This window comes from Pagrus major, chromosome 10, assembly GCF_040436345.1.
Source record: "Pagrus major chromosome 10, Pma_NU_1.0".
In the NCBI taxonomy this organism is placed as follows: Eukaryota; Metazoa; Chordata; class Actinopteri; order Spariformes; family Sparidae; genus Pagrus; species Pagrus major.
Genome location: NC_133224.1, coordinates 19,953,877 through 19,977,522, shown reverse-complemented (window position 1 = coordinate 19,977,522; position 23,646 = coordinate 19,953,877). Strand labels below are relative to the sequence as shown.

The 23,646-nt window shown below is 40.0% G+C and overlaps 1 protein-coding gene across 1 annotated transcript in view; it reads left to right on the top strand.

The window, feature by feature from the left end:
* Nucleotides 1-23,143, top strand: part of LOC141003375 (interferon-induced very large GTPase 1-like) — a 29,332-nt gene extending 6,189 nt beyond the window's left edge. The window contains exons 6-8 of the mRNA XM_073474699.1: nucleotides 140-400; nucleotides 719-979; nucleotides 16,755-23,143. Coding sequence (XP_073330800.1) covers nucleotides 140-400; nucleotides 719-979; nucleotides 16,755-21,430 — 5,198 coding nt within the window. The 3' untranslated portion in view covers nucleotides 21,431-23,143. The remainder of the gene's footprint in view (nucleotides 1-139; nucleotides 401-718; nucleotides 980-16,754) is intronic.
* Nucleotides 23,144-23,646: the final 503 nt, after the last annotated feature.

Here is a 23,646-nt window from a genome sequence, read left to right as displayed (position 1 = left end):
AGTCACACCCCTATCTCAGCCGCTCATCCTCATCATTAGAATAGTGCAGTGTAATCTGAGTTAATTCTATTTCTTATCTCTTATTATATTGTTTATTTTTTACATATAGATATATTGAGATGCACTTCTCTTTTGACAGATGTCCCTCCACCAGAAATAACAGTTCTCAGTGTTGGTCAGGAGACTGTTTCCTTTGGTATACCACTCACTGATGACTCTGTTAAGTATACACTGGAATTAGACTACTCCTGCGACACACAGAGAGACAGTTTGATCAGAGACGTCTCCAGCACTGTGGAGGTTGAGGGACTGATTCCTGGGACTGCGTATACTTTCAGCATCACAAGGATTGGAGACAATGGAAATCGAAGCAAAGCAACCTCGCTGTCTGTCTTCACAGGTAAATCTGAAAAACAAATGAATACAAGAAAAATCAAACAGAGCTAAAACTACAAAGTGTTGTCTGAATGGTCTTTGTACTCAACATATGCACATGTACTTCTTACTAAGAGGTTAGCTCTGAATTTATGTTATGAAGGTTAATTTCAGAATAAAGAGGTGGTAAAATGTTCTTCAAAGTGCATGAAGTGATTATATGTGTCATTGTCTTTTACCACACCTCTTGTGCTTGGCAGTCAAACTGCACCTCAAAGTGCAGGCAAACTCTGACAGAACATGAATTATCAGTTATAGCGAAACTATTACATTATTCCCACAGAGCCCAGCCCTCCTGTGCAGATTGCAGTCTATCAGGTCAGCAGTGAGTCACTCTCTCTGCGATGGGAGCCCCCTGCTGGTGATGTGGAGAGTTACATTGTAACGTGTTGCCAAGAGGGAGAAATTGTGCAAGAGATGACAACGGACACAAACGACCTGACTCTCAGCGGCCTGAGTCCAGGGGTGTGTTACTCTCTGCAGGTTTCTGCACAACTTAGGAATGGAAGAAGAAGCAAGCCAGCTGTAACATCTGCCAACACAAGTAAGTTAAAGGAAATCACAAGTGCATTCAAAATGAAGAATTATTTTTCAAAATAAATTCAGGAAAAAGACCCCCGCACACTGTCCATTTCACTTGCAATTAAGTTTATTAACAACGTTTCGTACTTAGACCTTCATCAGGTTATCTTACAAGAGATTATCTTTTTTTCTAGGCAGTTCCTACAGTACGTTTTCTTTGAAGCTCTAACCTACTTGTATTATATTTATACTGTTATATTATTTCTATTGTGTACATATGTGCATTGATTGATATATGAACCTGTTATGATGTTTTAAAAAAAAGAACTTTTGTCATTCAGTAGCGTAGATTTGTTGGTCCAGGTGTGTTTGATGGCATATTGAGGCACGTCTTTCTGCGGTGAGGCCTGATTGGGCCACGCGAGTCCCCAACCCTACTTAAGACAGCCTCCCCCAATGTCTTGTAAGACAACCTGATGAAGGTCTATGAACCGAAACGTTGTTAATAAACTTAATTGCAAGTGAAGTGGACAGTGTGCGCGAGTCTTTTTCCTGATTTTGTCAGCCCTCGGTCTTCTCCTACGCACCTGTTGACCTTAAGGTGTGCAAAAGCTGCACTTTAAAAATAAATCCAGTTGGCTTTCTTCGTAAACCACTGGGTGTAGAGGTCCTCCATGGATGGTGGCTGGTGATGTGCAGATTTCACCAACCTCTGTAGAGCCTTACTGTTGAAAGTGGTGCAACTGCCAAACCAGGTGATGAAGCAGCCAGTCAGGATAATGTTATTGGTGCCCCTATAGAAGTTGGAGAGTATGTTGGATTCCATTTTGAACCTTTATACTGTTACTTTTGTTATTCAGTGCCGTAGATTTGTTAGTCCAGGTGTGTTTGATGGCATATTGAGGGACGTCTTTCTGCGGTGAGGCCTGATTGGGCCACGCGAGTCCACAAACCTACCTGAGACAGCCTCCCCCATTGTCTAGTAAGATAACCTGATGACAGTTTAAGTACCGAAACGTTGTTAATAAACTTAATTGCAAGTGAAGTGGACAGTGTGCGGGAGTCTTTTACGGCCCTCGGTCTTCTCCTACACACCTGTTGACCTTAAGTTGTGCAAAAGCTGCACTCTCAAAATAAATTCACACACGTAGGGGCAACAAGAGGATTATATTACATGAAATCAAATATAATCCTATAGAAATAAAACTCTAAAAGTGAAATTAAAGTAATATTAAGACCCCTGCACTCCAGTAGTCCACCAACACAAAGACCTTCTCAGGGCGATGTGGGTTTGAAGAGACATTGATTGATGGTCACTAAAGTATGGGTGACTGCCATCATGTAAAACCATGAACATCCAAAAATCCTAAAAATTAAGTTCTTATTTCATTTTCCTTGACAGCCAAAGATGGTAAGTAATACCTCAATAATACTGTATGTACCAGCAATGTCATGAGCAGCTCTGTAGTGGTACTGAAAAGTAAAGGCTGAGTAAACCCTTACATTAGTTATTTTATTAAAGACCCATGAGAGCCTTCATTGATGGATTGATCTGTCAGTCTGTTTCATAACTGATGTCAAACTAAGCACAATCAATATGGTCTTTATTGTGGATCAATGTTTAAGATATTAAACAAAATTCAAAGCCATTATTCAACTTTAATTAACATAGTTACAGTGTAGTATTACTCCCCATATTAAAATATATGTCTGTCAGTTTAAAGCAGGTTTGAATTTAAATTTAAACTTTTAAATTTATTTTTTATTACACAAGGTCAAAGGGACACACACACACACACACACACACACACACACACACACACACACAAAAGGACAGACAGTAAGGCTTCCCATTGTAACTCGAGTGTCATTGCTACATCAAAGAGTACAAATGCAGCTTTTCAGAGAGGTTGTTTGTTCTGATGTTGTTAATTTAAATCCAGACATGACACATGTTGTAATTTACAAATGTATCTTGAACCAACATGTTTCAAAGGCCCTCAAATGAATGAACACACTATGAATGCCATTGGTCATAACTAAAAGTCCACACAGGATATTAAAAGAGATACAATTATAAAGATCATTATTTTCTACACTACTAGGAAATATCAGACCATGATAAAACTTGAAAAGAAAATTGAAAAAGTTAATTTAAAAGGCAAAAATGTATCCCCCGGACCAAATCTGGGTTTGATTCCGCAGGTTGTCACCTTAGTTCAGAAAACTTTCTTCTGACTTTTTTAGACTTTTAGACTTTTATTCATCCCATGTCAGGGAAATTCACTTGTGACAGTAGCAGGTAGACAGACATACAATAAGTACAAGGGACATTAAACAAGTAGACTTAAAAATACTTAAAAAGGATTTAAATAAGAGAAAGTAAATATAAATATGTAAAAAAAAAATGGTATTATTGCACAGGGTAATTGCACAAGATGGCAGACGTAGAAGTGGTAAATAGTGCAAGATAAGTAGGTGCTTATGGTGCTACATTATGGGTATTGGTGTTGAACAGTCTGACAGCAGTTGGAATGAATGACCTGCGGTAGCTTTCCTTTTTACACCGTGGGTGAAGCAGTCTGTTGCTGAAGGAGCTGCTTAAGGCCCCCACAGTCACATGTAGGGGGTGAGAAGGGTTGTCCACAATTGATGTCAGCTTGGCTAACATCCTCCTCTCACCCACCTCCTCAATGGAGTCCAGAGCACAGTCCAAGACTGAGCCAGCCCTTTTGACCAGCTTATTGAGTCTCTTCCTGTCCCTCTCTGAGCTTCCACAGCCCAAGCAGACCACAGCATAGAAGATAGCCGATGCTACCACAGAGTCATGAAAAGTTTTTAACAGCGTCCTGCACACACCAAAGGACCTCAGTCTCCTCAGCAGATGGAGACGACTTTGGCCCTTCTTGTACAGGACATCTGTGTCGTGTGTCCAGTCCAGTTTGTCGTTTATGTGAACACCCAGGTATTTGTACTCTTCCTCGATCTCAATGACCAAACCCTGGATGTTCACCGGTGCGGTTTGATGAGCCTTCCTCCTGAAATCAATCACCACCTCCTTTGTCTTGCTGGCGTTGATGCGCAGGTGGTTCAGTTCACACCAGGCGACAAAGTTGGTGATGACCTTCCTATACTCCAGATCGTTCCCCTCTGCCACACGTGCAACGATGGTTGTATCGTTGGAGAACTTCTGGAGCTGGCAGCTGTTCGTGTTGTAACTGAAGTCTGAAGTCTGATGTGTAGAGTAGTGTTCTGTTGGTTTCTGGAATACTATCATATGCAACCAGTACTACTTTCCTCAAATCATTGATTTCCAAACCTGTGCCACTATCTAGCTGGACTAAAATAGTATGACTATATAAACCAGTTTGGCAACCAATCAAAATGTATATTGTTCCATGAATCCTGTGACTCTGTGTTGCAGTATATCCAAACTGTTCACGTATCCGAGTAAAGGCTAGTGCTGGAAACTTTGTGTTGCCTCATTAAAGCCGGGTCTGGACCTCTAAATATCTTTAAGTGTTTTGAGTTTGCGTATTATGTGTTGTGCACTTGCCAGACCACAGGAGGACAGGGCACATGGGTAGCTGTCACAGCTGGTGAAAGCAAGGCAACAGAGATTGGACCCTGCAGGGTTCCAGGAAACGGGTATCAAGTTACATATAACAGTTTGGGAGGCAATGGCCTGAGACAAATGAGCAACAATGTCTATGTAGCAAGGAGTGAGAGTAAAAGGGCTGGTGTGTAGATGGACTGGGCCGTCAGGTGGTGGGGAAAGGAAGGAAAGACCGAGGGCATTTGGTGGATGGATGGAAAATACTAATCAGGGGACCTGGGGAGAAGGGAATGCTGTGAAAGACAAGGCACAGAGACACAGACTGTGACAGGTAGTGAGTGGAAATAAGCAGTTTATGCCTGCAAGTATCAAACTGGAGGCTACATAAAGCTGATAACTTGATAAAATGTTTTATTTTATCTACTGTGAATGGGTTGATGCATGCATATTAATTTAATTTTTTCTAAAATTTGCATGTTCAAATTCAAGTTAATCGTCATAAACGCTGTAGAAGGAAATTATTTTACTTTTATTATTATTTTGCTGTTGCATTTTCTTTGTATGTATTTGGTGTATTCCCTTCTTTGTGACAGTAGCTGCGTTTACATGGACAATATTTCTTCAGTCTGATTGAAATCATTCTGATTAGAGATTCCAACGTAACTGTTTACATGGGTGCAATAAAATGTCATCCGATAAAGATGTGTTTACATGCCCCATGCATTTAATCCAAATATATCTTTTATGCACATATGCAAAGTGGTTCTGCCTGCTGTGAATCATCTAACGTAACGCATCTAAGTTTTTTCCCCCAACTGTACTGATAATATTCATTCATTCATTCATTAGCGCCATCTATCAATACACTTTCCACGTTCATGTTTATTGAGCTAACATTAGCTAATGATGTGACATTCAAGATTGTACTTACCAGTGATGCTGGAATCCAACATACTGGCTGGCCTCAGACGAGTTATCCTCAAACATCACATCCACACAGTAGTCAAGTCGTGTTCGCCAATCGTCGCTCCTCCCATCATCAATCAATCTTTATTTGTATAGCACCAATTCACACCAAAAAGTCATCTCATGACACTTTCCAAATTGAGCAGGTCTAAACCGTACTCCTTGATTAATTTAATTACAGTTACCCAGCATTTCCTCCATGAGCAAGCAACAGTGGCGAGAAAAAAACTGCCTTTAAAGGTCCCATATTATACTGTTTTTCATCAATTTCACACAGCTGTCAGCAGTCCAACAACACTGTATTCGAAATGTATTGCCCCAAACCCATCTGTGGTCCTGAATTTCAGCTGTCTAAAAGTCATTCAAGTGAGCTCTACTGAGAGCAGGCTGTTTCTGTGCCTGTACCTTTAATGCTAATGAGCTCTGTCCTGCTACACGCCCCTCTCAGGGAGAGGATGCCGCTTACGCTAGCGGTAGCATGCGCTAATGTTTACGGTTGGTGCATGCTATGGCTCACCGAGATGCTGTCGTTCAACCATACCAGTTTGACCCAGAATCGGACCCAGAAGGTCCACCATTACATGAGAGACTCCCCACTCCCCAACACAACCACCCGGCTCCCATCCCCCACTGACCTGCAACAGGTAACATCTAAAAACAGATAGCGAAAGCTGTGTTTGTCTCCAACACAGTCTCCAAACTCTTGGACACTGTTCGCATAGTCTCTGTCTCCAGTCTGCACGTTTCCAGACTTTTTACTGTGACAACCAAGCTCCCTCGTAATATTATTAACATTAAACGCCATTGCATAGCGGACCGAAGCGGAGCTAACTAATTAGCCAATTTCAAGCTGACTTCACCATACTCTTAGGCAACTGTAAATACTATCAAAGCGTGGCGACACTTACCTGTGGCTCGGGTGCAGTTGCTGGGTCCCGTATGGTTGGGACTGATCCTTTTACGAGGGTCAGTGTCGAGGCAAAGCCAGCTTTGTACTGACCCTCATTACTGAAGCAGTCCGATGTGAAGTGGTTAGCACACACAAACAAACTTATACGAACCGTAGCTGGCACGTTGTCGTTACAAATGAAACGCAACCACTGTCTCTTCTGTTCTTCTGTAGCTGGGACAGAATATAGGCACTTATGTTGATTTTTACAACCAACAACAGAGCAATTTGCATGTCTAGTTCTGAGTGACGACATTGCAAAACACTGCTAGCTTACCGCTGAACACACCGAACTTCACTTTGGGGATGCCCCCCTCTCGGATATCTCCGGGGAGAGGGGGAGTGTTTTCACGCAGAGGAGCCCGGCCTATGCAAATCACTCCTTTCGTTACGTAACGAAAGGAGCTGAATCTGAACAGCCTGTAGGAGCCCCGTTTTACCAGTGGGTGGGCTGCAGCGACCATACAGGACTCGTTTGCTTTCCTCATTCTGGGAGTTGGTAGGCTCAGGGAGGACCAGTTTATATATGTAGAGACCAGAGAAACCATGTTTTTCATAATATGGGACCTTTAACAGGCAGAAACCTCAGAGCAGAACTGGACTTCATGGTGGGCAGCCATCTGCCTCGACCGGTTGGTTTGAGATAGAGACAAGGAGAGGGAGAGAGAGAAGGCGAAGCATCATAGGTGCGCATGCACAGAAAAAATATATTTGTTCCAACTAGATGGAAATGATTGGAATAAGCGTTTACATGGTTAATATTTTCCTATTGATCGGAATATCAGAGGTTCACATCACCCCTGTGGATCTGATTGACAATGAATTCAGATCAGGGCAGATCGGATCAGTCTCTTGATTGAGGTGCATACATGAGTTATTTATATTCTTGGGTGTTTATTCTGATTATTAGTGGATATTAGTGTCCATGTAAACACAGCTAGTAAGGTCACACTATTTTACAATGATTAGCTGAGCTCTGTGATTAAATACTTTGTTAGGTTGTGAGGACAGCCCAGTCACAGGTTCCTTTGTTTAAGACTTTTGTTAGAGCCCAGACCAGCCCTTTTAGGAGTCACACCCCTATCTCAGCCGCTCATCCTCATCATTAGAATAGTGCAGTGTAATCTATTTTACCCAGGAAGTCCATTATTCAATTAGACTTGAAACAATTGTGTATTAAGCCTATGCAGATCCACTCAGACAGACTTGAGAGTGAGGTCTGTAACGATCCTGTTGGCTTTCTTCGTAAGCCACTGGGTGTAGAGGTCCTCCATGGATGGTGGCTGGTGATGTGCTGTGCAGATCTCACCAACCTCTGTAGAGCCTTACTGTTGAAAGTGGTGCAACTGCCAAACCAGGTGATGAAGCAGCCAGTCAGGATAATGTTAGTGGTGCCCCTATAGAAGTTGGAGAGTATGTTGGATTCCATTTTGAACCTCCTCAGTCTGCGGAGGAAGAAGAGCCATTGTCTTGCTGTCTTTGTGTTAGTGTTGATGTGTTTGGTCCAGGTCAGATCCTCACTAATGTGGAAACCAAGGAACCTGAAGCTACTGACTCTCTTTACCGTGTCCCATTGAAGGTGACAGGAGCATGTACAACTCTCCGTCATTTTCTGTAGTCCACAATCAACCTCTCTGTTTTGCTGACGTTAAGATGGAGGTTATCAGGGGGCATCAAGAGTTCAGGGCTCAAAGTGATTCATGATGGTGGATTTAGTGATAATGGGCAGTAATGTATAGGTTGGAAATGACTGTGAAGCCATCCAATATCACACAAATGGGTTTGTGCAAGAAAAATGTTTAACTCACTTTGGAATGGGTAATGGCATGACTTGTACATCTTATTTATGACACAATTAGTTCCATGTAGTTGTTAGGACCGTCCACATGGTTCTGACATCAGATCGGCCGCGTGTTGCTCAACGCTTAAATGCGGCCTGCTTGCACTACACAAAGGAAAGTGCACTGACCCCAATGTCCAGTAGGTGGCACCTGCTTCTCACAGTCCCCCCAGATTGGAAATCTCCCACCTCCCATTGTCTGTGAGTGCACCTGAACGCATCAGTTCCGCCGCGAAAGGAGGAGATAAATACAGCTGCAGACTCATTTCATCGCAGTCCCAGATGTTACATGTTGCGGGAAGCATCAGCTTTCGTCTGCGCAACTGTACTCAAAGGGAGCACCCAGACGTTTGGATTAACCCGCCTAGGCCGCAGTCTTTCATCTTGCTGGATGAGCCAAAATTGCGCCGTGTTTACCAAACACGCTCCGGATCCAGAAAAGACGCTGTGCAACCAGCCTCTTTCACCGCCTGCAGAAGGAGTTATTTTCCTGTTTAAAAAAAAGAAAAAAAAGAAAGAGGAGCGGGATAAATTCAAATTAGCAAAAATGCTAAAAAAGACAGATGCCGAAGAAAGAGATGTGTGGAGCAGAAAAATTAAGGGCAAAAAAGAAAAAAAGATTAATACAGGATGCAGCCAAAAAAATGCGGCAAGTTAACAGAGCTTTCCCATGGTGGAGGGGCGAAGGTCAGCGCGGCTAGTGTCAGCCAGGCCAGTGACGACACGGCTTCAGGCAGACAATTAATGCCGGTATGTCGGGCTGCGTCGGGTTGGGTTGTAATTTTCATGCCCATTGAGAACTCTAGTTTGTGTTTTTGGATGTGTTAGGGGCACACAGAACTAGGCTTTCCACCGATCTGATCGGCCGATATTTTGCATTTTATGCAATTTGTGAGATCGGCCGTAATGTTTTTTTTTGTTTTGTTTTGTTTTCTGTATTGACAATAGATCGGCCGTAATGTCTTAATTCACCGATCTGATCAATGACGTCATTGTCGTGTTGAAACTTTTTGCAGATGCTCCCGTTGCATAGATTGCAGATGGCTTGTGTTTTATTTGTCTCATTTACTCCGAAAAAGTTCCACGACACCGACATGTTTGTTTGCTAGTGATGATGTTGCTAGCTAATGATTCAAGATTCAAAAAACGTTATTGTCCGTCACATAGTGACAGGGCTCAAAACATAACGCCACAAAGACATAAAAAACACATTTAAACAGATGAGACGTGTTTGTTATGTTTAGTTTATAAGATTCAGTGTGGTAGTGGTAAAAAAGACTTGATGTATTTAATTTCTTTTATTTCGTTGTGTTCTACTTGAATGGGAACATATTAAAAGCGCAGTACTGCCACCTACTGGCCGATTTTAGTTTAGCGGTTGGTGTTTGTCAATGTTGAATTGAACTTTATCCAGGAAGTGAGAACAAAGTAACAGAATAGCTCGTTTTGCCAGCTTTCAGTGATGGTCAGCCACACCAGTAGGGCTGAATGATTTATCGTTTTCTGATTGAAATTGCGATTTCAGACAACGCGATCATGTGATCGCCAAAGCTGCGGTTTTTGCAGTGCTCCTGACTGACCCAGGATCTGTTGTGTCAACTATTTTACACATACATGCCGTCTCTCTACCATCCTGCCAAGCTCACCGATCAGAAGTGGCATGCTACTCGTGGACAGGTCACGCTGGCCAATCAGTATTAACCTGCTCCTTAACGTGTTCTGAAATGGCTCCAGCTGGACCAGAAGCGGAGTTAGGGGATTTAATCCCCAAGAAAAAAAGCACGTTGGTCATTTGGGAGTATTTCGGGTTTGAGGCTGCAGACGTGCACCAGGTACTGTGCAAAACTATGGAGCTAAATCGGGGTCAAATGTTTTGTACTTGAAAAAGTAAAATTTGAAACTGAAATTTCAAGTTTTGATCTTGAATTTTGAAAAATACATCAATGTATTCAAAATAAAAATAAATGTGCAAAAAGTTTTTTCAGGTTAAAAATAATTATGATCAACTCTGGTAATTCTTTTGAATAAATCATTTATTTTCATTTTTCACTTTCATATGTTTTGATATTTGGGATCCTATTTCTTTCAGTTGCATGTTTTATCTTTTCAGATTCAGATCTTAGTTTTTTTTACAGTTTCAAATCTTTTTTTCAGTTTCAGATCTTTCTTTTTCAGTTTCAGACTTTTGACTCTGATCTAGCGTGGGGGCGTGGCATCAACTGAGAGAGGTGTGGAATCATGACAGACAGCTCAACCAAAAGACTACAGACCTTCCCCTATCATGTTGCCTTCAGGGAACGTAGGATCTAAAACGATTCGGCTACGCCACATGATTGGCAGTGAACAAACTGCTGTCAGTGACAAACTTCCATTTGCACACCATGCACGAATATCCTGCACGGCTAAAACTGTTTGAATTTCCCAGGCTGTTTAGATGTGAGATGGGGAAGCTGTTTTAGACAGTACTGAGGACCAATTGTAGTACAGGAGCGACAAAATCACGCCACACTTTAAGTACTGAAATGTCCGATTTCCACGTAGCACTGTGAATGCCTCGCAGTGTCCGCTGGCAATGGCGTCTGGTTCTGCTGGCTCACCCGCTGGACCCAGCACACAGGTGAGAAAAGTAAGGTTGGGAAATCGTGATAAATATCAAAATGAGAGGTCGTTTTGTAACAACATACAATGTTTCTGACATCTTTTAAGTGGAGAATTGTCAAAGCTAGAGGTTAAGCACAGGGCTAATGTTAGCATCGAGTAGCTGCTAACGCAGTAGTAGGTAGTAACGTTAGCCTATGTACTGCGTGAAAAACACAGATAATGCTGTTAATTTGAATAAAGGTAGTGCTGTTTAGTGGTTGCAGGAATGCATGGGGTGCTGAAAAAACCACAAAATGACCTCTCATTTTGATATTTATCACGATTTCCCAACCTTACTTTTCTCACCTGTGTGCTGGGTCCAGTGCTACGTGCCGGACATTTCAGTACTTAAAGTGTGGGCGTCTGTGCACAATCTGGCGTGATTTTGTCGCTCCTGTACTACAATTGGTCCTCAGTACTGTCTAAAACAGCTTCCACATCTCACATCTAAACAGCCTGGGAAATTCAAACAGTTTTAGCCGTGCAGGATATTCGTGCATGGTGTGCAAATGGAAGTTTGTCACTGACAGCAGTTTTTTCACTGCCAATCATGTGGCGTAGCCGAATCGTTTTAGATCCTACGTTCCCTGAAGGCAACATGATAGGGGAAGGTCTGTAGCCTTTTGGTTGAGCTGTCTGTCATGATTCCACACCCCTCTCAGTTGATGCCACGCCCCCACGCTAGATCAGGGTCAAAAGTCTGAAACTGAAAAAGAAAGATTTGAAACTGTAAAAAAAACTAAGATCTGAATCTGAAAAGATAAAACATGCAACTGAAAGAAATAAGATCCCAAATATCAAAACATATGAAAGTGGAAAATGAAAATAAATGATTTATTCAAAAGAATTACCAGAGTTGATCATAATTATTTTTAACCTGAAAAAACTTTTTGTACATTTATTTTTATTTTGAATACGTTGATGTATTTTTCAAAATTCAAGATCAAAACTTGACATTTCAGTTTCAAATTTTACTTTTTCAAGTACAAAACATTTGACCCCGATTTAGCTCCATACAAAACCTGTCGCGCTAAAGTTGCAACATCCAGCGGAAACACAACCAATTTATACCGGCACTTGAAAAATCACCACAGGCATTTGCATGACGAGTGCATGACGAAACAGTCCAGTGAAAAGTCCGGTGAAAATGATACTCAGGCCCACTGTAGCAAACAGACTACAATTACAGCATCTTTTGTGTAACTCCGTATGATAAGAGCAGCCACACCGGGACACCGGTTTTGTATTTTATTTAAAGGAACTTGGGGCAGGATCAAGAAATAAGACTCAATAGTGACACGACGACCGTTGCGGCCGTTAGGGTAACTGCAGCCATCAGCTGTGCTTCTTGTTAATAAATACATTTGGAAGCAATTTTTAACTTTAGTTTTCATCGTTGCATTAGAGTAATAGCATTTAATGTTACAATGTTACTGTACATTGTGAATATTGCACTGAAGCTTGATTTGAAGGAAATCGTGAATCAAATCGAAATCGCAATATCTGCCAGAAAAATCGCAATTAGATCTTTTCCTTAAATCGTTCAGCCCTACACACCAGCATACGGCTTGTTTTGAGTTGCATTGTCGGTACGTATTAATATGTTTGTGTTTTTTATTGTCATGGGCTGATGTTTTAAGCGGCAAATTTTCCATTGTATGCTCATTAGAAACGTATTTCACCTGAAATTTCCTTCTAGCATAGTATGTTTGTTAGCCCAGTAGTTTTTGGTTGATATGGTGTACAGATAAGATGTAGAATTGTTTATTTCATAGTTTATGCATCTGAAGAAATGTAATATTCTCAATTTTAAGATTATTTGTTTATTTTCCTTTTAGTTTCACCTTTGCTTCAGCAATAAACCTGGCAAAAATGATACCCAGAGTCTTGTTTGGAGTAGAGTGTCTGTCAACACATGCATGGGACGCATTGAGGACAGAACAGTGTTTGTTTTGCTTTAAACAAACAAACAAAGCAACACATCTCATTCTTTTAAATGGGTTTTTAATACTTTGTTTATAATTCTAGTTTATGGTAGGCTACGTGGCGGTGTATTGATTTATGTTTGTTTGTTGTACAGATAATCATCCTTCCTTCCATTTGACCAAACAATTCCAACTCATACCACTAAACGGTTAAATGGCTTTCTTGGATCCTGCGTGTTTGAATGTGCACCCCAGTTAGGAATTCTATGGTCCAGTCACCTTCATCCACCACATGCAACCTTTAAATCATACAGCTCTTTTACACATATCATTAAACACACACACACACACAGTAGTTTTGATTGTTGAAAAAACATAGTGTGTGAGTATGAGTATGCATAGTATGTGTGAGCATATGTACTTCAATACACTCCACTGACTGACTAATCTGTGTGTGTTGTGTTTAATATCATTAGATTGTTTTTATACCGCCGTGTCCCCTTTTAATTGCTGTTAGTTTTACGTTGTAAAACATATTGTTTGCTTCTCCTTTTCGCTCATCACGAGCTGATTTGAGCCTCTCCACTCTGTGGAGCGGAAGTGTTAGCCGCCGCTAAGGGCGTTAGCCTTTTGTCTTTGCCTTCCTCTTTCTCTCTCTCTATCTCTAACTAACCCACATGTACATGTACACACACATAAGGGGTTACGCGTACACACACGTAATCTTATGAGCGACCTGTTGGAGACTTATGGTTGATGACCTTGCTATAACATAAGATACGTGTGTCTCGTGATATCTCCCTTTTATGATTCAGAGACAGACGCCTTGTGGTAGCACGACTACCTTTGTGGAACAGTAGGTCACTCTCCCTCCAAATTCATCTCGTGTGCAATCAAAGCGCACATGAAACCAACGGTTGTGTAACCATTGCCGTTGTTCAAATCTCGCGCGTTCGTTCAATTGACTACCTTTAGGTGACGTGTTCACGTCCACCATTTTTGGAATTCTAGACACATGATTCAGCAAAATCATTATCATTTTTGAATGCGTATCCACACGTGACTTCTCCAAGTCATGTTTCGGTCATTTTAGTAGTGGAACGAACGTGAGTTCCCCAATTCCTGTTCGGCCATTTTTGTAGTCCTTTCAACGGAACACTCCGTGACGTCACCCTCCAAGAGAGCGTGACCGCCATCTTATTTCTTTGACTGCAACCGCCATCTTGACTCCTCTTTCTTTGTCTCTCGGACACACACACACACACACACACACACACACACACACACACACACACATCCACATCTCATGCTTGTTTGTTTATTTTTTGCTTGAGTTTGTCTTAGTTTCGTTTCATAGTTTAGCTGCTTTGGTTGAGTGATCGATTTTTGTTTATTGAAAGTATTATTGATTTGATCAATTTGCTAACAATAATGAAGTACATAGCAGTTTTCTGTGATTATTTTGTGCATGTTTTGTGGCATTTACTGGTTGTGATGGTCAGTGCTCGGATTCATTTCCTTCACCGTTCCTTTAATTGTAAATATTTAATAAATATTTACATTAAAAGTGAACCCTTCTTTTTAAACTAATTTTGGTCTGGTTATTAGTGCCTGATTCCAGGGTGGTGCCCCGTTTTAACGATTTGAAAAAATATTTATTTAATTTTAATAATTATTATCAATAATTATTAATTTCTAATAACCACACCTGCCCTACCATCAATTCCCAACATAGTGATGGCAAAAAAATTACCAAGCAAATTTCAAAATGTACCAGGTCTACATTGGTACATACAGCTTCCAGGAAATAGCCACAGCTTTGCAAGCTGAGTCTGACATTAACAAAGGTTCTCGTCCTCTCTTGCATTCTCATTACCAAAGAAACTGCCAGAGATGTAAACAGAAGCCATAACCTTAACTGTAGGGGTTTGTATCCATTTATTCAGGGATACTTTTTATTGATACAATCCAATTCGATATGATACGGTTTCGGTACAATACGACACAATCCGACACAATTCTTTGTTTCATGTAGACATTCATTTCATATTATAAATTAGAATAAGCCAGTTCTATAAAAGTGGCATTGCTTACCTTCAAATAGATATTTCATAAGACCAGGGAATCCTATGTATTTTTCTTACTATTATGTATATCTTTATCTTAATCTGCTTATACCTCAGTGTATAAAAAAGACATCTCTTGTCTCATGCTGGATCTGAGGAAAAACTATCCTGTTCTCTGGATCTCCATGAGCAGGGTCTCTCTGAGCTGGATCCGCCTGCATTGGACCTCTCTGAACTTGATGTCCCTGACTGTATCCTCTGCTTCCTAGTAATAATCAATGTATAAAAATGTTTACTTCAGATAACAAACTCAAAAGTTGGATTGACTTAACAGTGTGCACTGTGCTGCAACTGTCAGTAAACAATAAATGGTGTGCAGTATGGTTCAATTCAACACATCATTTCAGCAGACAATGACAGTAAATAGTGTGCAGCACTATCAGCAGTCACAGAATACAGCTAATGATAATGTGTAGAAAAACAGACAAGTTGTCCTTAGGTAATCACAGCATCTATAGCCAGTTTCATCGCTTAGACCTCGCCGAGTGGTGCCTTGAAAAAGTCTGTCTTGCGTGTTCTTGCTAGTGCTAGCTTTACTAGCATCCTCGTCGTCTGCACAGGTTTCACCAGGTGAATGCTATGATACTGTACATGCTACCAATGTACTTAAACGCTGTTCTACCTAGCTTAAAAACGGCCTGTTTTTTTTATCCAACTTTCCGTCCTTCTTAAAAAATCCAAATCATTTCCAAACTTTTGATTTTTGATTTGACGGTGCATTGTAAATATTGTAAATTGTAAATTGTCGTACATGTTGCTTTTGTTTCCTTGGCAATGCTACGTTAACGTTTCTGTGCCGCATCTTGCAAGAGTCTCGCGCTGACCTTTGAACTTTTACGAGAGTTTGAAAATGCTGTGAGGAAGTAGCAGCATAGCTGCTTCACTCAACCGATTCATAACTTTAAAATTAGGCCATCGACCAGTTCACGGTACATTCCAGAGGTCCGCGTATTGGTGTAGTTGTATCTTTAACTTTAAAACCATTTTCCAATTCATATTATTGATTTGTTACACCCCTTCTTAAATGTATAACATATCAGTTATAATACTGTGTGACAATTTCAAGTTCCAAGTTCTTAGTTTCAAATACCGTTGGCTATCTATGTGGAGAAGGTGATTCAAAGTTACAGTTTGAAAAAACCTTTAAAAACAGTACAATGAAATCTTTGTTTCCTAATAAATTACAATAAATGGTGATGTAAATCATCAGCTCATCACAACTGTTTGATGACAGACAAAATAGTAGAATTTCATCAAAACAAACATGGAAATTGATTTGACAAAATTAACTCAAAGGAACTTTTTATTGGTTGTACAAAGGATAAACGTCATACTTTTAAATGGTATCACCCCTTAACAATATGCAGTGGTTATACTATATATACTTACAGTATATTTGATTATGATTACACATTTTCCTTACATTAATACATTTTGTGAAAATTGCAGGGATCTCGTTTTATTATAAAATTGGATTTGTTGTCTTAAAATAGAACTAGATTTAATATAATAATAATTGCTCTGGACTCAAGTGTTAAGTGGATGGACAGATTCATTACAAAGATTCAACAAGAAAGTGTTTGAGTAATTTGGTGCTTTTACATTTGAATTTCTTTTGTAATCCTATTGTGACGTATGTAGCATACTACAGCTCCAATGAAAAGACGAGATGCAAAATTGTGCAGCAGGCAGAATTTCCTAACATCTCAGCATGCAAAGATGCATTCATTCATGTGTCAATACGATTTGACACCTATAACACAGCTAGAAGTAACAAACATCTTTATATCCACAGAGAAACAACTGGAGAGTTTATTGGAGCATCTGGGGTTGGAGCAGCTCTACAAAGAGAAGTTGTCGCTGAGCACAGTACTTCAGATTGAGGAGAAGACCATCACTGATGAACCTGCCAAGTGCAATTCAGACCTTCCATGGTATTTTCTAAAGAAACTGATGATGGTTAATGTGACAGCTAGGAATGTGAAATGTGTATCTGGTTGTGAGTCTGCCTGTGATGGTGCATCAGGAAAGACAGAATTAGATCTTGATAATCTGTTCAGTAGTCAGCAATCAGATGATATGTTGAACCCCCTTGACATAATCACTGCTCTCTTCCTGTGCTCTGATGGTTTTGTACAGCAGGAAATGACTCTAAAAATGTCCATGTGTCAGTTTTCTGTGCCCCTGCTGCTCCCTGATTGTGACACAAAGCAGTGCACACTCATGCTTTGGGCCATGAGAGACATTGTTAAAAAGCACAGACCTCAGTCACTTTCAGAATCCAGGGGCTTTATTGAAGACAGAATTGTTGTCTCTGAACTTCCAATGATATCTTTTGTGAGACTGGGTGAGTGCTCCTTGTCCAAGTCAGAGATCCTCAACAAGCTTCTGAGCAATTCTCAGCAGTACCATGACACCTTTGTTCACTCTAACATGGAGTGTGGTGACAGTCCAAGGAGAATATCCAATGGATTGGCTGAAATTTCTTGGTACCTTCCTTGTGGGAACAAAAACATGGACATTTTCAGTGAGCCAGTAGCTGTAGCTAACCTTCGTGGGGACATTGCTTCATTTGAAACACAATTTTCTTTTTTGTGTCAGACATCTGCAGCAGTTTTTGTGTTCTTTGACAAACTGGACTCTGACTGTGAGCTGCTTATGAACCAACAACACAAGGCAGAGATCTTCTTGGTGGGTAACCATCAAAGCAATCACTCCAGTAAGGATGCTCTTAAAAAGGTAGCTACCAAGTTGAGCTTGACTAACAACAACATCCTTCTGAAAGCTAAGCACATGAATGACGCAGACTTTGTCAAAAAATTGCGAATCACAGTTAGAGATGTATTTCAGAGCTCAAAGAGGAAGATGAGAATCGAGCAGATGGCTAACATTGCCCATGATCTGGGAATCTGGGTTGATGAGGACTGTCCAGAGTGCCAGAATGCCAAGAACAATGCTGATGCCATCACTGCAGAAATTCAAGACATCCTGAAATATAAAGAAACTCAGCTACCCTTGCAAGGCCAAATATGGAAGGAACTGTCTCGCTTAGAGAAGGAAGAATTTCGGCTTCGAAAAGTTGGGTCTGAAAACATAGAAAACTACAAAAGTGATCTTCAGGTAGAGAAAGAAAAACTTCGGAAAGAACAGAACTCTCATGACATGTCAAATGCAATGACATGTTTCATCAATGCAATATCAAGCCCAGGGACAGAGAGATCCTATTTCCTGAAATGGATGCGAATGAAACTCGATAACTTGTCTCGAGAAAAACTGTCTGACCTCAGGGAGCAGTACAAAGAAAAATCAGAAAATTCTGAGAACAAAGAGGAAATCAAAGAGATTGACAGACAGCTTTCCAACAGCTCACTGGGGACTGAACACTTCTTCCGTGAAATGGGTCAGATCTATGAAGCTTCACTCTCCCTTCCAGAAACTGACCAATCACGTCAACAGTTACAGCATCTGCCTAAACTATGTGCAGGATTGTTGCTTGATGGATTTCCCCTTGAGCTTGTAGATGGAGATGCATCCAACATACCTCTCAGATGGGTGAGTGATGTTCTCTCTCAGCTCAATGACCTGGTGTCTCCTAAGAACAAGATACTGGTGGTCACAGTTCTTGGAGTTCAGAGCACAGGGAAGTCCACTCTCCTCAACACCATGTTTGGAGTGCAGTTTGCAGTCAGCAGTGGTCGATGCACTCGAGGTGCCTTCATGTTGCTCATCAGAGTCAATGACAATGTTAAAAAAGCTCTCAGCTGTGACTTCATTGTGATCATTGACACTGAGGGCTTAAAGTCACCAGAACTCGCACAACTGGACAACAGCCACGAGCACGACAATGAGCTTGCAACACTTGTTGTGGGGCTGAGTGATATCACCATTATCAATGTTGCAATGGAGAACTCAACAGAAATGAAAGACATCCTACAAATAGTGGTGCATGCTTTTCTCAGGATGACAGAGGTGGGCAAAAAGCCCAAATGTCAGTTTGTTCACCAGAATGTGTCAGATGTTTCAGCCCATGAGAAGAACTTACGAGACAGGAAACTGCTCTTGCAGCAGTTAAACGAGATGACGCAGGCAGCAGCCAAAATGGAAAAGAAAGAGGAGAACAAGAGCTTCACTGATGTGATGGAGTACAGTCCAGACACTGGGAACTGGTACGTTCCTGGTCTCTGGAATGGAAACCCACCAATGGCACCAGTCAATGCAGGGTACAGTGAGGCCGTTTATGAGCTCAAGAAAAACATTATCCAAATGTTAGGAAGTTGTGAGTCGTCTGCTAATAAAATCTTGGAGTTTACAGAGTGGGTGAAAAGCCTGTGGAATGCAGTGAAGCATGAAAACTTCATCTTCAGCTTCAGAAACAGCCTGGTGGCTGATGCATACATGAGGCTGTGCACAAAATGCAACAAATGGGAATGGGAATTCAAAAAAGAGATGTACACCTGGGTAACAGAAGCTGACACAAGAATTTACAACTTTGGCACAGCTGCTGGAAAATCTGAGACATCTAACATGTCAGATTTTCTCACTCATTTGAAAAGCGAAGCTTGCACTGAGCTGTCTAAATGGGAGACAAAGATTCTTGAAAATCTGGCAGAGTACTTCAAGCAAACAGAGGGTCACGTCTATCTAGTTGAAGGATACAGAGAAGACTTTGTGAACAGTGCAAAGAGGCTTCGACGAGAAATGGAGAACTCTGTGTTCAATCAGCTCACAGCAGCAGCTGACATCAGACAGGGAATGGCAGAAATTGACAGAATCAAGGAGAAGCACACAAAACAGATAGAGAAGAGAGTATGTGCATTGATTGAAGAATGTCGGAAACAAAAGGTCAAGATGACAGACAAGGAGCTGGACAAAGAATTTGATAAGATGTGGAATAAAGCAGTGAATGAGGTATCTTATTCCAAGCCAAAGGCCACAAATGTCACCGCAAATGTGTCCCACTACCTGAGAGCAAATCTGTCACATAAGGGGAGTCTAGCATGTGACCTGTTGAGTCAAAAAAGGCTGCAGGATTGTGGACAGGTGCCTTTCAAATATGCCGTGGAAGGATTTTTCCAGCGGTGTCAACACAAACTCAGCAAATGGTTTAATGTTGAAGATCACGTAACGACTTTACAAAAGATAGCTGACCGCATCATCATGGACTGCACAGAGATTGTGACTGACAAAGTGAAAAGAAAAAACAATTACCATGACACTTACATCCAGGAGATCCTACGCATGATTGATGAGAAGCTGCAAAACAATCAGAATGTGAAGATAGAGATCGAGTTTGAAGTTTCTCTTAAACAGCACATCTGTGGATTTGCAGCCAGACAGTTTCAGAAAATGCATGAAGATTTCCTACATGAGAAGGATCCCTACAGATGTCTGAATCAAAACAAAGAGAAGTTTCGTGCTGGTTTTAAAGATGTGTTCGATGAACGAGACCAGTGCCAGAAGAAAGCAGAAGAATTCACAGAATGCTGCTTGAGGCCTGCAGTGGAAGCCTTCATCAATCGTTCCTTGGGTCCTGATATCATTGGTGAAATGAGGACAAAGTTTGAGTTCAGCACACGAATGTTCTTCCAGTATTCAATTTTACTGGATTTGCTCTCAAAGAAGGACTTTAAGAAGTATCAGAGCTACATTTGCTCATATAAGGAGTATGCCAACAAATGGGTTTATGACCGCATAGTGGGACACTTCTCAAATCAGCTTACAATGTTTGAAGATCAACATCTCCAGTCAAGAATCAACAGCATAAATATTGCTATCAACAAAGCTAAAACAGGAAAAAAATGCAACCTGAAGACATTTGTTGAAAATGTCTGTCAGGAACTTGGTGATAAACTGGTCATTTCCCAGGATGCTCTTGGTGCTTTCATGATCCTGAACAATGCTGACCAGGAACAGTTTGCTAACTGGCTCACTGAGTGTGTGAAGGACATGGAACAAGATCTTAGGAAGGAGTTTGAAGAAACAAGCATCCAAATGAAACTAGAATCTCTTCATGTGAATCCTCAGAGGGAGCTTTTGTCACAAATGATCGGCTGTGGTAAACAGTGTCCATTCTGCACAGCACCTTGTGAGGCAGGAGGAGGAGAACATATAGAGCACCAAACTTCACTACATCGACCAAATGGTCTCGGTGGATTCAGATGGAGTAGTTCAGAAAAACTTGCCATTGACATTTGCTCTTCTTCGGTGGTCAGTGACACGCGTTTTCGCTGCGCTGCCACAAATGGTGAATACCACCCTTACAAGCGTTACACAGAAATTTTCCCAGACTGGAAAATTGCTCCAGATGCAAGCCTTCAGGCATCAGACTACTGGAAATATGTGCTGGCAAAGTTCAATGACAAGTTTGCTGAAGCATATAATGCAAAGGCTGCTGATATTCCAGTAACTTGGAAAAATATCACATACGAGCAGGCAGAGGAGAGTCTGAAAAAGACATTCAACATCAAATGAGAGTACTAACATTCCTCACATGTACAAAGGTACACATCTACCTTTCATAGATATTTAGAAGAGTAGAGAATTAGAAACAGTCACATACTTTATACAAGATGACAAGGTAGAAGATATTGTCTGTACACAGACATTTGGCCACTTTGGCTTACAATGTGGATATAAAAGAAAATCATTGCAATACTGCTTAACTTTAGCTGAGGTTGCAATAAACATAAACATAATCTGCTGTAATAATCACTGTTTGTATGTAATGCTGACTGCATCTACATCTTCAAGAGCTATTTTACACGCTGAGTCATTTAACATGTGAAGAACATACAAATATTTCCAGTTTGATCTGAGTTTAATCTATAATCTTTGTGTGATTGATGAATGTCATTGTATTGCCACTGAAAAAGATGTGCAGTTAACAGAGTGACAGAAAATAGTTTTTCTTTTTGTCAAATATCTGACATATAGTCTTTCATTGTTTATGTGGAATTCCTGATGTCAAATATTTACACTTAGTGTACTTTTTTAAAAGTCAGTCTTTACACGGTAGGACAGAAAGTTGTTTTGCCGATTAAGGATGATAAGTTTGTTTTTGTTTCTGTGATATTTCTGACGTCAAATATTTTTTTTTTTTTACACACGCTTCATTGGTATTACATACTACTGCATATTGCATTGCCGCAATCAGACAGAAAGTTGTGTTTTTAAAGTTGATGTTTATTTACTCATAATTCATTCATTTTGTTTGTGTCTTTTAAAAAAAATCTATATGCATATGTGATTTTCTTCACTCAAAATAAGAAAAAGTCATATACAGTATACAAGATGACAAGGTTGAAGATATTGTCAGTACATGTAGACATTTTGCCACTATGGCTTACAATGTGGATATAAGAGAAAGTCATTGCAAATAGTTCTCATCTTTCACTGAGATTGCAACAACCATAGTAGATAATAATAATCTGCTTTCACTGTATGTTAAGGTTGACCTCATCAATATTTTAAGAGCTTTTTGTGTACTTGGAGTTTATCTAATAGTTAAGAACATACAAAATATTTCCAGTTTGATCTGAGTCTGAATTTGTGACCCTTTGTGTGAAAGGCAACAAAATGACAGAAGCACGTTTTTTTTCAAATATCTGATACGTACACTTTTATTGTTTATTTCTGTGAATGATCTGATGTCAAATATTTACATTTATAGTCCTTTTTTTTAAGTGACTCAGTCTTTACGTGGTATTAAGTAAGTTTGTTTTAAAGGGTGATTTAAGTTTTTGTTTCTGTGATGTATCTGATTCAAATACTTATTTTATACATCACTCTGTTTGCATGTGGAATTAATTATTAGAACTTAAAAAAACACAGTATGGGACGTATCTGATGCAAAGTATTTCAGTGTGTTAAACGATCATTCAGTCAACATGTAGCTTTCACATGACAGGGTCAGGGTTAGTTTGTAGTGGGTTAGGATTAAGGTTAGTTTGTTCCTTATCTAATACAAGGTACAAGATAGATTTGTCATGTTTTAAACAGCATTTAATGAATGATTTTGCTAAATCCGAATTTAGAATCTCTTTGTTTATGTTTCTGTGAAGTATCTGATTCTGAATATTTACATTGTTTAAAAGAATTAAAATGTCACTCATTCTCTATGTTATAGTTAACATGTATACGTTACTCACTCCTGTTAACTGATTCAATAAAGACACAAAATTGTCAGACTGGTTATGAATGTCTTTAATGTTTCCCAGATCAGAATCACAGCATACAGTGTATAATAACTTCTAAAGTAAACAGAAATATCATCACCTCATTTATTTATATAGTTTTACTATACTTTTTTTTTAATGATCATCTTTTTAAAATCCATTATTTAACATTTTTCTTCATCTCAAGTCTTGGGTTTCTGAATTCAACAAAGAATGTTAAAACAAGACAACAGGTGCAGTTTTGCAAGTGTGTGAACTGGAATTCTAATTAAATGACATATGCAGCAAAAAAGTAGAATATGCAATGTTCAGGTTGAAAGATAACTTTTACAAAAGCGGAGAAAAGGCAGGAAAAATATAATACCAGCTATAAAAAAATAAAAATGGGGATGAAGTGACTTGTGTTAGGGAAATTAATGATGTATTTCATGATTTTTATACCAGACATAGAAATCGGAAGCTAATCCATCATCAGAAAAACTTATGCCTTTTTTAAATAAAATCTCCCAAAAC